This window comes from Anolis carolinensis, chromosome 1, assembly GCF_035594765.1.
Source record: "Anolis carolinensis isolate JA03-04 chromosome 1, rAnoCar3.1.pri, whole genome shotgun sequence".
NCBI lineage: Eukaryota > Metazoa > Chordata > Lepidosauria > Squamata > Dactyloidae > Anolis > Anolis carolinensis.
In genome coordinates, this window is record NC_085841.1 from 233991351 (window position 1) to 234005095 (window position 13745).

Below are 13745 nucleotides of genomic sequence, written 5' to 3' on the forward strand. Positions count from 1 at the left end.
ATCACTGAAATCAAGCAGATTTTATTCTAGATTATCAAAGTAAGGGTGAATCCATCATTATCAAAAGCTTTAAGGTTTGGCAGGAGTTATGGCTACAACTTCATAGAATCATAGCTGGAAGCGACCTTGTAGGCCTTCCAGTCCAACTCCCTGCCAAGAAGCAAGAAAATTGCATTCAAAGCACCCCCAACACATGGCTAACCTAAGCACCCTAAAGTCACCAGATACCACCTGATTTTAGAAGCTAAGCAAAGTTAGTCTTGGTTAGTACTTGGATGGGAGACCACCAATAAATACTAGGTGATGTAGACTACCTTTCAGAAGAAGGAATGGCAAAACCACCTCTATATGTTCGTTGCCTAAGAAACCCCTATGGAATTCATATGGTTGCCACAAGTCAACAGGTCATTTGAAGGATCATACAGACACATAGTTATACTTCCTCTTCTGATATCCACACTAAGAAGAGTGAAACTCAAAATGTACCTTTAACCACTGAGTAGAAAAGGGACTTTCAGCAGGTGTTGCTTGTCTGGTTCCCTGATAAGCGACTGGCTGAAATCCCCTGTTCTGTACAAACACAAAAGGTGTCATCTCCATTTGACAGCCCATTTGTTCCTGTCATGTTGATTTTCCTGTGGATTATTAATAAATAATAATAATAATAATAATAATAATAATAATAATAATAATAATAATAATAATCTTTATTTATACCCCGTCACCATCTCCCCATGGGGACTCAGGGTGGCTCACAATGTTACAAAAGTAACAGTGCAAATACATTAACAATATACACAGTTTAAAACACAAGAAGATGATAAAACAGAAGTCAAAACAAAGGTTTATACAACACTAATAATATCAAACAACCACCAATGCAATTCAGTCAACTTCAAAGGTGGGGGGGGACTATAGCAGCAATATAAGATAAAATCATTAGATTAAAATACCCCGATGAAAGGAACCTAATAACATTCAGAATAGAATTATAATGAGGCTGGTCATCCAATAGCTCCATGAATGTCTCCTTAGATAATATATAATATTTTATCCCTTTCCCCCCTTTCTCATGCCATCTCAGGGCTATTTTCCGAGCAAATCTATTCTCAATAAGGTCCCATTATCTCAGTGATTCTCAACCGGTGGGTCTCCAGGTGTTTTGGCCTTCAACTCCCAGAAATCCCAACAGCTGGTAAACTGGCTGGGATTTCTGGGAGTTGTAGGCCAAAACATCTGGAGACCCACAGGTTGAGAACCACTGCACTATCTTTTCTATTACTGAGTTTCCTATTAACTCTTCCTCACACCGTCTTCCTGGGCTCCCATTTTTAGATACACACGTTTCATGTGCAAATTGTGAAAAAGCCTTATTTTTTTCCTTGTGTTGGCTTTTCAGTCCTGTTTGTATGTATCATTTATGAGGTTAAATTCAGTTTTGGAAATAAAATGAAAACCATTACATGGATTCCTGAGAAAACATTTTTATTACTACATTGTTAGAATGTGTGAGAAAAGTTTGATCTATATTAAGTTACTTTAGGGTTGTAATTCTAAGCATACCTTTCTGGCAATAAGTCTCATTGAAGATAATGTGACTTAATTAATCAATTAATGTCCTGTTTTTTGCCAGCAAAGAATTCAATACAGCTTCGAATAAACATTATCCCATGCACCTATCATTTTATATCATTCTAAAATAAAATTATAAATATAATATAAATATAATATAATATAAATATAAATGACCCCTGGTGGCAGAGTGTGTAAAAGCACTGAGCTGGAGACCGAAAGGTCCCAGGTTCAAGCCCCGGGAGCGGCGTGAGCGGCCGCTGTTAGCTCCAGCTCCTGCCAACCTAGCAGGTCAAAAACATGGCAATGTGAGTAGATCAATAGGTACCGCTCCGGCGGGAAGGTAACGGCGCTCCATGCAGTCATGCCGGCCACATGACCTTGGAGGTGTCTACGGACAACGCCGGCTCTTCGGCTTAGAAATGGAGATGAGCACCAACCCCCAGAGTCAGATATGACTGGACTTAACATCAGGGGAAAACCTTTACCTTTACTAAAATAAAATTAAAGACATCTTTTAGTCGCAGAGGGTTAAACTGCTAAGCTGCAGAACTTGCTGACTAGAAGGTCGGCAGTTCAAATCTGTGGGATGGGATGAGGTCCCATTGTTAGCCCCAGTTTCTGCCAACCTTTTGTTGTTTATTCATTCAGTCATTTCCAACTCTTCGTGACCTCATGGACCAGTCCACGCCAGAGTTCCCTGTTGGCCGTCACCGCCCCCAGTTCCTTCAAGGTCGAGCCAGTCACTTCAAGGATACCGTCCATCCATCTTGCCCTTGGTCGGCCTCTCTTCCTTTTTTCTTCCATTTTCCCAAACTTCATGATCTTCTCCAAGCTTTCCTGTCTTCTCATGATGTGGCCAAAATACTTCAGGTTTCCCTCTAGCATCCTTCCCTCCAGTGAGCAGTCGGGCATTATTTCCTGGAGGATGGACTGGTTGGATCTTCTTGCGGTCCAAGGCACTCTCAGGATTTTCCTCCAGCACCAAAGTTCAAAAGCATCAATCTTCTTTCGCTCAGCCTTTCTTATGGTCCAGCTCTTGCATCCATAGGTTATTATACCTTCACTATGCAGACCTTCATTGCCAGTTTGATGTCTCTGCTTTTCACTATTTTGTCAAGGTTGGCATTGCTCTCCTCCCAAGAAGTAAACATCTTCTGATTTCCTGGCTGCAGTCGGCATCTGCAATGATCTTCGCACCTAGAAATATAAAGTCTGTCACTGCCTCCACGTTTTCTCCCTCTATTTGCCAGTTATCAATAGGTGTAGTTGCCATGATCTTGGTTTTCTTGATGTTTAACTGCAACCCAGCTTTTGCACTTCCTTCTTTCACCTTGGTGATAAGGTTCCTCAGCTCCTCCTCACTTTCAGCCATCAGAGTGGTATCATCTGCATATCTAAGGTTGTTAATGTTTCTTCCAGAAATTTTAATTCCAGCCTTGGATTCATCAAGCCCAGCACATTGCATGATGTGTTCTGTGTACAAGTTGAATAGGTAGAGTGAAAGTATACAGCCATTGTTCTGTGGCCTCTTCTTACTGTGGCTACTTGGTTTCTCAGGAGAAAGACAAGGTGACTTGATATCCCCATACCACAAAGAACATGCCACAATTTATTATGATCCACACATTCAAAAGCTTTAGAATAGTCAATAAAGCAAAAATAGATGTTTTTCTGAAACTCCCTGGCTTCCTCCATTATCCAGCGGATATTGGCAATGTGGTCTCTCGTTCCTCTGTCTTTTCTGAACCCAGCTTGGACATCTGGCAACTCTTGCTCCATGGATTGCTGGAGTCTGCCTTGCATGATAAGTGCCACTGTACGGAAGTTTAAGCATTCTTTAGCATTTCCTTTTTTTTGGTATGGGGATATAAATTGATTTTTTCCAATCTAATTGCCATTTTTCTGTTTTCCGCCAACCTAGCGATTCGAAAACATGGAAATGTGAGTAGATCAATAGGTACCGCTTCAGCAGGAAGGTAATGGCACTCCATACAGTCATGCCAGCCACATGACCAAGGAGGTGTCTACGTACAACGCCAGCTCTTCAGCTTAGAAATGGAGATGAGCACCAACTCTCAGAGTCAGACTCAACTAGACTTAATGTCAAGGGGAAACCTTTACTACTTTAGTCTTATATTCCAAATATAGATTTTTCAAGCTTTTAATACACAGTCCTATGAACTTTGTTTGGCCATTCTTTCTCTGTGAATAGAATTATTTTTTCCAATGTCGCTGAAAAGTCTGCATTTTAGAGATCCCTATTATCTGTATCTGGAAAGAAATGCCATTTAATTCACTGTTATTCTGACCAGATAAGAAAGAATGTGCTTGTTTCTTACTTCTGACAAGTTAATGCATATTGATTCACAATTACATTTTTTCTTTTTTAATTATTATTTTAGCTTACAACCTAGATGGAGTGAATCTTAAAGGCTATGTTGCTTGGTCTTTCCTGGATAGTTTTGAATGGCTAAATGGTTATGAGGCAAGATTTGGTCTACACCAGGTTGATTTTGAAAAACCAAGCAGACCACGGACTCCCAGAACATCTGCTATATATTACTCAGAAATTATCCGTCAAAATGGAATTCCTTTGCCAAAAGATGAAGAGTTCCTTTACGGGGAGTTTCCAAAGAACTTCTATTGGAGTGTGGCATCAGCAGCTTATCAGGTTAGTAAATTAATGCTGCAATCCTATTGGTTAATCCCAAATAAAGCAAACCCATTGAAACAGTAATTCAATAAGTTGCTGTGAGTTTTCCAGGCTATATGGCCATATTCCATAATCATTTTTTCCTGATGTTTCACCTACATCTATGGCAGGCATCCTCAGAGGTTGTGAGATCTGTTGGAAACCATACAAGTGGGGTTTATATATCTTCAGAAGGTACAGGGTGGGAGAAAGAACTCTTGTCTGTTTGAGGCAAGTGTGAATGTTTCAATTGACCACCTTGATTAGCATCGTGGATGTCTGTCATAGATGCAGGTGAAATGTCAAGAAAAAATGCTTCTGGAACATGTCCATACAGCCAGGAAAACTCACAGAACCCAGTAATTCCGGCCATGAAAGCCTTCCACAACACGGTAATTCAATAGTGAGGAAACACTTAGGCAAATCCAGTTGATTCAATGGTCCCCCTGAAGTCAGGAGTAACCATAGTATTTTAATACAGATTCTTATTGAATCGTTTGTGAATAGTAATCCAAACATTAATTAATTTTGTGGAAAGGAAGCCGACAATAAATTCTATCAAGATGAGGTCTGGGAAGAGGAATGCATCTTCAAAATACTGTTTGTCTTGATAACAATTAATCCCTGGGGTGAAGGGGTTTAAGATTGGATAGACCCCGGTTCAAATTGTTATTGAACCATAGCGGTCACTTAGTGCCCTCTGACCTCTCATATGCACTGATTCACAGACTAATTATCCGGACAGGCTTCTGAGGTTAAAATCAGAAGGGAGGGTTATATACATTACCTTGAACTCCTTGGAGAAAAGAGAGAATATACCATATGATTTATACCTTGTTTCATCAAAGATTGAAGGTGCCTGGAGAGCAGATGGGAAAGGCCTCAGCATTTGGGATCAGTTTGCTCACACGCCGTTGAAAATCAATAATGATGAAAATGGAGATATAGCTTGCGACAGTTACCACAAGATAGAAGAAGATGTGGCTATGTTGAAAGCCATCAAGGTGACTCATTATCGCTTTTCCATCTCCTGGCCTCGCGTACTTCCTGATGGGACCACTGAACTCATCAATGAAGCTGGCCTGAACTATTATGAGAAGCTTGTGGATGTTCTCCTTGCAGCCAATATCCAGCCTCAGGTAAAAGCAGTAGTTAGTTTTATGCAAGTTAAAAGATAAAGATAAAGATTTTCCCCTGACATGAAGTCTAGTGATGTCCAACTCTGGAGGTTGATGCTCACCTCCATTTCTAAGCCGAAGAGCCTGCGTTGTCTGTAGACACTTTCAAGGTCACGTGGCCAGCATGACTGCATGGAGCACCGGTTACATCTGTCTATAAAGATACAGTAATGATTAAATTTTGCATTAGATTATACTAATTAGCAGTCTAGATAAATGTACTCAATGGTCCCATCAGAACTGGTCCAACCATTAGGCCAGTGGTTCTCAACCTGTGGGTCCCCAGATGTTTTGGCTTTCAACTCCCAGAAATCCTAACAGCTGGTAAACTGACTGGGATTTCTGGGAGTTGTAGGACAAAACACCTGGGGACCTACAGGTTGAGAACCACTGCATTAGGCAAACTGAGGCAGTATCTCAAGTGGCAGATGGTGGGATACAACATTTTTTGTCTTTTAACCTATAAGTTAGTGTATTGCCTGCAGGTATAGTAGAATATGTTGAATAAAAAATCAAATAATAGTCCAAATCAACGCTTATATAGGGAATGAGAAGAAGGGACGACATTATTAGCTGACCTTTGTCCACATATATTTTGGCACTATAACTTAGTGAGAAATTCAGTTTGCATCATTAATACAAGCAGATGGAGGCTGAAAACATCATACTATAGAATCAAACTCTATCAGGGATACTTACTAAACTGATGTTGTCTCTCTGTTACAAAGATTCTGAGATATATTGAGACTTTCAATGTTAAACCTTCAGGAGTTTAAGAAATTGTTGCTGGATTGGTCATGCTACACTTGATCTTAGTCAAAAGGCCGAGAAGCGAATGTTGCTGGATTGGTCATAGAAATCCACTTCTCTGTCCTGGACACGTTTCAAGTTGGAAGTTGCTTTGGAATGCTATTTTCGATGAATGGGTCGGTGTCCAGACAAAAAGACCAATACATTTCTACTTGTCTCAGATGTTCTATGCTTGATTCCAAGATGAGAGCCTTTTGCAAAAAACTGTGGCCACATGACATTTTGACTCATTAATAGCCCTGTCTGTACCGCATAATCCATTTTATTCCGTGTTGCTTTTCTTTCCCTCCTGCTTTAAAATTGGAACCAGGAAAGAAGACAGGACGGGGAAATGGAAAGATTAAAGTCACTAAGATTTTTGGCCTTATGTTGAAGTGTTGTCAAAGGTAGCTAAGAATTCATATATTTTGTAAAACTAGTACTGCTCTGAAACCTGTTATTTTAAAATCCTTTTACACTACAGAGTAATAGAGCTATAATTCTCCTTCATCTTCCATGGCTGAATCCTGTAGAGTAATGGATTGTGTAGGAACTCTGGCCGATTATTCTAAATGCCCTTCCTAAACTGTCCTTATTTTCTGATTGCAGTATAAGAGTATTTTTTCAGCTGAGCATTGCAGGTCAAACCCAAGATTTTAGAGAAGATTTGAAGATGTATGGGGTAGCTTTGAAAGAGGAGAGGGATCAAGGAATGTCCACCCAGTGGAAGGACCCCATGGATACAATACCATATATTTCTACAACCTGGTTGGCAGTTGCAACTGGTTTATAACATTATATAAAGCACTAGCTGTGCCCAGCCACGCGGTGCTGTGGCAAAGTGGTGGTGGTATTGGTTAAAAATTGTTGTGGAATTTTTATTTGACGTTATTTGTATTTTAAAATTAATTTTATTGTAACTTACCTTTTTATTTATTATATTTTATTATTTTCTTGTATTATTTTTAGTTATTTCTGTTATTATAGTATTTTATTGTATTAATTTTTAGTGTATTTAATTATTTCTTAGTGTTTTTTATTATTTTTATTGTATATTTGTATTTATTTTATTTTTATTCTTTCATTATTATTTGTGTTTTTATTATTTTATTTTATTATTTGTATGTATTATATTTTATTATTTGATTATATTATTTTATTTATGTTTTGTTAATTGTATTATTTTAGTTTGTTTTTTGTATTTATTTTATTATTTTTGTTTCTCTTTGTATTGAGTTGCTCTGAGTTCTGTGGTCTGCCTGGTCATGTTCCAAATGTATTCTCTCCTGATGTTTCGCCTGCATGTATGGCAGACATCCTCAGAGGTTGTGAAATGTGTTGTAACAAAAGGAAGTGGGGTTTATATATCTGTGGAATGACCAGGGTGGAAGAAAGAACTGTTGTCTGCTTTAGGCAAGTGTGAATGTTGGAATTGGCACTGAATAGCCTTGTAGCTTCAAAGCCTGGATGGTTCCTGCCTGCCTGGAATGAACAAAATGTGGCTCCCAGTATTAAAAAAATATAGAATAGCACTGAGTAATCAGGGAATTCTAGACATGATGTACTGAGGGCCAGGTAACATTTCCCAACAAAGGATTCCTGTCCAAAGCAGGAAGTAGGCAGGCCTTGAAGGTGGAAGGGCATTCAATGGTCATCAAGGTGGCCAAGTGGAACATTCAGTCGCCTGAGACAGATAAGAGTTGTCCCATCCTGGATATCATTGGTGAGATAAAAATAAACATCCCACTTGTCTGTTTTCAAACAGATCTCATAATCTCTGAGGATGCCTGGCATAGACATGGATGGCCGTTTGGCAGCAGATAGGGTCGTGAGGGAAGGGGATGTTTAATCGGCTTTTCCTGAATCCCTTCTTATTATCCAACATATTATCTTCTTATTATCCAATGTTCTGCCAGGGTGCTATGTTGGATAAGTTAGACACCACTGTATATCTTATATTATCTGCTTAGAACTGGATTATATGAGTCTCCTTCTACAGAGCTGAATAAAATGCACACTGAAGTGGATTATATGGCAGTGTGGACTCAAGATAATCCAGTTCAAAGCAGATAATATAAGATTATAAATGGGTTATATAGCTGTGTGGAAGGGCCTTGAGTCTACAATGCCGTATAATCCAGTGCAAATTAGATCATCTGTATTTTATAGGCAGTGTGGAAGAGAGAGTGAGGCCTGAGTAGGTTGCTAGGAGACCAAGTGGGTGGAGCTTAGTCTTCTAACTGGCAGCAATTGGCTAAAGACAATTATTCCTCTCCCTCTAATTAGGACTTTATTTTTCTTTTCTTTTTGTTGTCGGAACGTAGGGGCAAGGATGGTGGATTGTGCTGCCAAATTTCTAGGTTCTGGGGCTTGTACTTTTGTTGTTTAGTGGCAGGGGAGGACACCATTTGTCTTTTATATATATAGATTTGTCATTCATCTCCTACATATTTCACTCCTACTATGACAAGTTAACTAAGTAACTTACTAAAATGTCATATATTTGTATGTGCGTCCTTCCATTTTTAGGTCACTATTTACCACTGGGACCTCCCTCAGGCTCTTCAAGAAGTTGGTGGGTGGGAAAATTCAACCATAGTCCAGAGATTTAAGTCCTATGCGGAGCTTCTTTTCCAAAGGCTTGGTGAGAAGGTGAAATTTTGGATTACCTTGAATGAACCCTATGCTATTGCTAATATTGGTCATGGTTATGGAGTATCTGCACCAGGTAAGATGTAGGATATGGATAATTTGCTTATTTTGTTTTGATCTGCACTATCGGGTGCTTTGGAAGATTGGAAGATACTGATTTAAATAAACTTTGGTGGTTTCCTGCAAGAGAATAGTTTTGTATTCAAGACTCTGTATCCAAATAGACCTGATGCAGGAAATGTGGGGAATCATGGATAATGCCGATGGTTTTTGTCACCCAGTATTTCAGAAACAACAAGTGAAGTCACTGAGATTTCTAGAAACACTTCATCAAGTCAGCTCTTCAGGCTTGCCCCCGTCATTAGTTTCGGGTCATTTAGGGCTTTCAGTGTCATTGCCAATACCTGGGAACGTATTGGCGGCCTGTGCAATTAATTTGAAACCAATGTTATATGCTACTAAGACAATATTCAACTCAGCTGTCTATCTGCTACATTGGGATTAGCAACAGTTTCTGAGTTGTATTCAAGGATAGCCCCATTACAATAGTCTAATAGAGAAGTTATCAGTATATGTGACTAAGTCATCCCTGCCCAGCCGGTAGCCAGTGCCAAGCACTGAGCCACAGGGTCAACTTGGGTGTCCCATGATAAAGAATGGATTTTAGTATACCCCAAGTTACCCTATAGGTAAAGTAAAGGTTTTCCCCTGACGTTAAGTCCAGTCATGTCTGACTCTGGGGGCTGGTGCTCATCTCCATTTCTAAGCCGAAGAGCCAGCGTTGTCCATAGACACCTCCAAGGTCATGTGGCCGGCATGACTGCATGGAGCACCATTACCTTCCCGCCGGCATGTTTTCGAACTGCTAGGTTGGCAGAAGCTGGAGCTAACAGCGACCGCCCATGCCGCTCCCGGGGTTTGAACCTGGGACCTTTCGGTCTCCAGGTCAGTGCTTTAATGCACTTCGCCACCGGGGCTCCCAGTTACCCAATATGCTTACGTATGTCTAGCAATCTTAGCCAAAAGGTCGGAGCCCCCAGTGGCGCAATGGGTTAAACTCTTGTGCAGGCAGGACTGCTGACCAAAAGGTTTGAATCTGAGGAGTGGGGTGAGCTCCCGTCTGTCAGCTCTAGTATCCCATGTGGGGACATGAGAGAAGTCTCCCACAGGATGGTAAAACATCAAATATCTGGGTGTTCTCTGGGCAACATCCTTGCAGACAGCCAATTCTCTCACACCAGAAGCAACTTGCAGTTTCTCAAGTTGCTCCTGACATGGAAAAAAAAGCCAAAAGGTCAACCTAAAAAACCTAGGCTGACTTATCCATGAGTCATTGTGAGCATTGTACCTTTAGTAAAAAGGTAAAGGTTTCACCTGATGTTAAGTCCAGTCATGTCTGACTTTGAGGGTTGGTGCTCATCTCCAAGGTATCATGTGGCCGGCATGACTGCATGGAGTGCCGTTACCTTCCCGCCGGAGCGGTACCTATTGATCTACTCACATTGGCATGTTTTCGAACTGCTATGTTGGCAGGAGCTGGAGCTAATAGCGGGCGCTCACTCCACTCCCGGATTTGAACCTGTGACCTTTCGGTCTGCAAGTTCAGCAGCTCAGTGCTTTAACACACTTCGCCACCAGGGCTCCTATCTCTTACCAAAAAGGAAATATCCCCTTATCTGAATAAAGTGGCAAAAGGCAATAGCCTAATCTATTCTGAGATAACCTAAGAAAAGCACCAACTTCTCTACCCTCTCTATCATGAACTGCTTCTGGCCTTTAGGGATGGCTGGGCAGGGAAATGGCGGTGGTGGCCTGGGGCAGATGGCTCACTGAAGTGGCATCTCTTTCACTTATCCATGGGTCAAATCAAAATCCTTAATTTTGAGCCTTATTCATGAGTGTATACATGAGTATTGAATAAATATTAGCACCCTGAAGGTTGTCTTTAAATCTGCCCACTCCACTTCTAAGTCTGTTCAGGATCTTCCAAGTTGCCCATTCTTGGTTTGCCCCTGGAGGAAGACCCTCGTGGGGGACCAGCCAGTTGGAATTGCCTGATTTTGCTGCCCACAGGGATATTATTATTATTATTATTATTATTATTATTATTATTATTATTATTACTATTATTATTATTATTATTATTTCACTTCTACCCCGCCCTTCTCACCCATCAGGGGACTTAGGGCGGCTTACAATATAAACATACACATCAAAAAACAGTTTACATCAGATTTAAAAATCTACCGAGATTAAAAATTACAATAAAATTAAGAGTATACATTAAAAAATATAGATACAGTAGAGTCTCACTTATCCAACACTCGCTTATACAATGTTCTGGATTATCCAACGCATTTTTGTAGTCAATGTTTTCAATATATCGTGATATTTTGGTGCTAAATTCATAAATACAGTAATTACTACATAGCAGTACTGCATATTGAACTACTTTTTCTGCCAAATTTGTTGTCTAACATGATGTTTTGGTGCTTCATTTGTAAAATCATAACCTAATTTTATGTTTAATAGGCTTTTCCTTAATGCCTCCTTATTATCCAACATATTCGCTTATCCAACATTCTGCCGGCCCGTTTATGTTGGATAAGTGAGACTCTACTGTAATTATACATTTAAATATACATTTAAGGTGCTATTCATGTCCAGGTGGGGTCTGTCAGGAGTTCGTATATTCATATCCCATTTTTGCTGCTATTCTTGCTGTCGCTGGAGGTACATTTTTCTATTAGTAGTATAGTATTAGTATTCGTGTTAAAAGTTGTCCCTAAGTATGGTATTAATAGTGTCCCTATATTGAGGTTACCTAAGGCAGCACATTTATGGGAATCATGAAAAAACAGCAAATGGTTAATTTTATTCACTTTGCTGTTATATTTTTATTGCTAGTGGTTGGAAGAATTAGTGTGCACCTCACATGTCTAAAACTCAAGCAGCCTTGGGTACTATGTACCATCCTTGGAACAGAGAAATACATTTATTGTTTTGCCTCAGGCAACAACACAAATTAGGACAGCCCGGTCCATAGGGGTGAGATCTGTAACTATCTTTTACCATAATTAGTTGGGAAAAGCCTTTCTTTTATGCCTCTGAATGTTCAATCCTAGCCAAATGATGGGTGGAAATCGATCCATGGAGACTACATGTATTAAGCAAACTCATTCTTAATTATGTTTCTGACCGTGTAAGCAAACTCGCTCTTAATTATGTTTCTAGGAGCTTTGTGCGCTACCAACCATGTAGTTAAAATGATAATGAGACATGTCCAGTGAAAGAAAGAGATTATTTGATCAGTTTCTTGAGGGCTTCTCCTTGCAGAAAGTCAGCAACGTGAAATGATTGGACTGTCCAATTAAGAAGTACTACTAACTGTTGCTCTAGCTGATTCCACTATTGCCGTATAATCGCTTTTCTGATATCACTATCTGCCTAGGCATCTCTGCCAGACCAGGGAGAGCCCCTTATATTGTGGGGCACAACTTGATCAAAGCTCACGCTGAAGTTTGGCATCTCTACAACGAAACGTATCGTCCAAAACAAAAAGGCTTGATTTCTCTCTCCATGAGTTCAGAGTGGGCTGAACCAAAGAACCCCTCTAAGCAGGAGGACATTGATGCTGCAAGAAGACATGTCCAGGTAGGTAATGAAATAATCCTGTAGCCTCCAGCACAACTGTGGCCCTCCGGGTGTTTGGGATTCTAACTTCTAGAAGCCCTAGCCAGCTTGTCCAGTGGTCAGAAATACTGGGAGCTGAAGTCCAAAACGCCGGAAAGGCTATAGGTTGTGCAAACATAATCTAACACAGTTGTCCTAGCCTTGGCCGGCTGTGATATGAGTTGTGTTATGGATTGATGATGATGATAAATGGAAGCCCTTATGTGTGCCTGCGATCTAGAGTCATCTGCAGAACAATAACATGCCACTCAAGTTTGCAGAACAAAAATACAGGAACTTTACTGATTCCAAGAGATAAAAAAAACAGTATTTACAATGGTCCCTCTGATCACTTACAGAAGTCCACAGTCATAAACAGTCCTTTCTCAGCCCACAAATCTGCTTCAGAGAAGAATAGTCTTCATCCTCTTTTCTCAGCAGCAAACAGGCCTCAAAATAGCAAAGATCTCTGAGCACACAGCTCTCTTCACCATCAGTACTCAGCAATGAAAACTTGTCCAAACTGGTTCTGCAGCAGCAGAACAGAAACAGTACCAAATCAATCCCCAGGTTTTTGCAGGCTGAGCCAATCGGCTTCATGTACATCATTTTCCAGTTAACATACACACAGCACAGTGCCTTTACAAACCATGACAAGTTGCAGCCCAACAGTATATTTGAATGTTTCACACAGTTTGGAAAACCGTGATTTTACAGATGGTGATGATGACATTCTTGTGTGCTTAGGAGAGTCCCATTTTGACGACATTCGTTGATTATGCAGCAGTCTGACTTCAAAGCACAAAGAGGGGATGTTCATTTAATTTAATTAAAATCAGAAACAGAGAATCCCAGTTAAGGCATTCAGTAAACAATGAGTATCATGAATATTTTCTCCTTTACTTGCAGAGTGCCTCCAAAACTTGATATCTGATCAGCATCAGTCTGAAGCAGGCTAGAAATCAATGAGGTTATTGCCCTCATTGGTGGGGCGAAGACAGGAGTGCTGCACATATACATCCATACTCACACAGGCTCATGTCACACAGATGCTGGTTACAGTTTGCTTAGGCATATATGATTGGTCAGCACAGCAACCTCAAGAACAGGCTGGTGGAAGTGCAGCATGCAAGTTTGTTGCTGCTCTCCAGAACCACTTTTGCAACACCAAAAACCCTGCCATTCCC

General features: G+C 40.3%; 1 protein-coding gene across 1 annotated transcript in view; it reads left to right on the top strand.

Moving 5' to 3' along the window:
• The window catches only part of lct (lactase), a 44479-nt gene that overhangs the window by 20651 nt on the left and 10083 nt on the right, over positions 1-13745 (top strand). Inside the window, exons 8-11 of the mRNA XM_062964132.1 lie at positions 3978-4246; positions 5116-5406; positions 8764-8962; positions 12338-12540. Of these exons, the coding sequence (XP_062820202.1) occupies positions 3978-4246; positions 5116-5406; positions 8764-8962; positions 12338-12540 (962 nt within the window). The remainder of the gene's footprint in view (positions 1-3977; positions 4247-5115; positions 5407-8763; positions 8963-12337; positions 12541-13745) is intronic.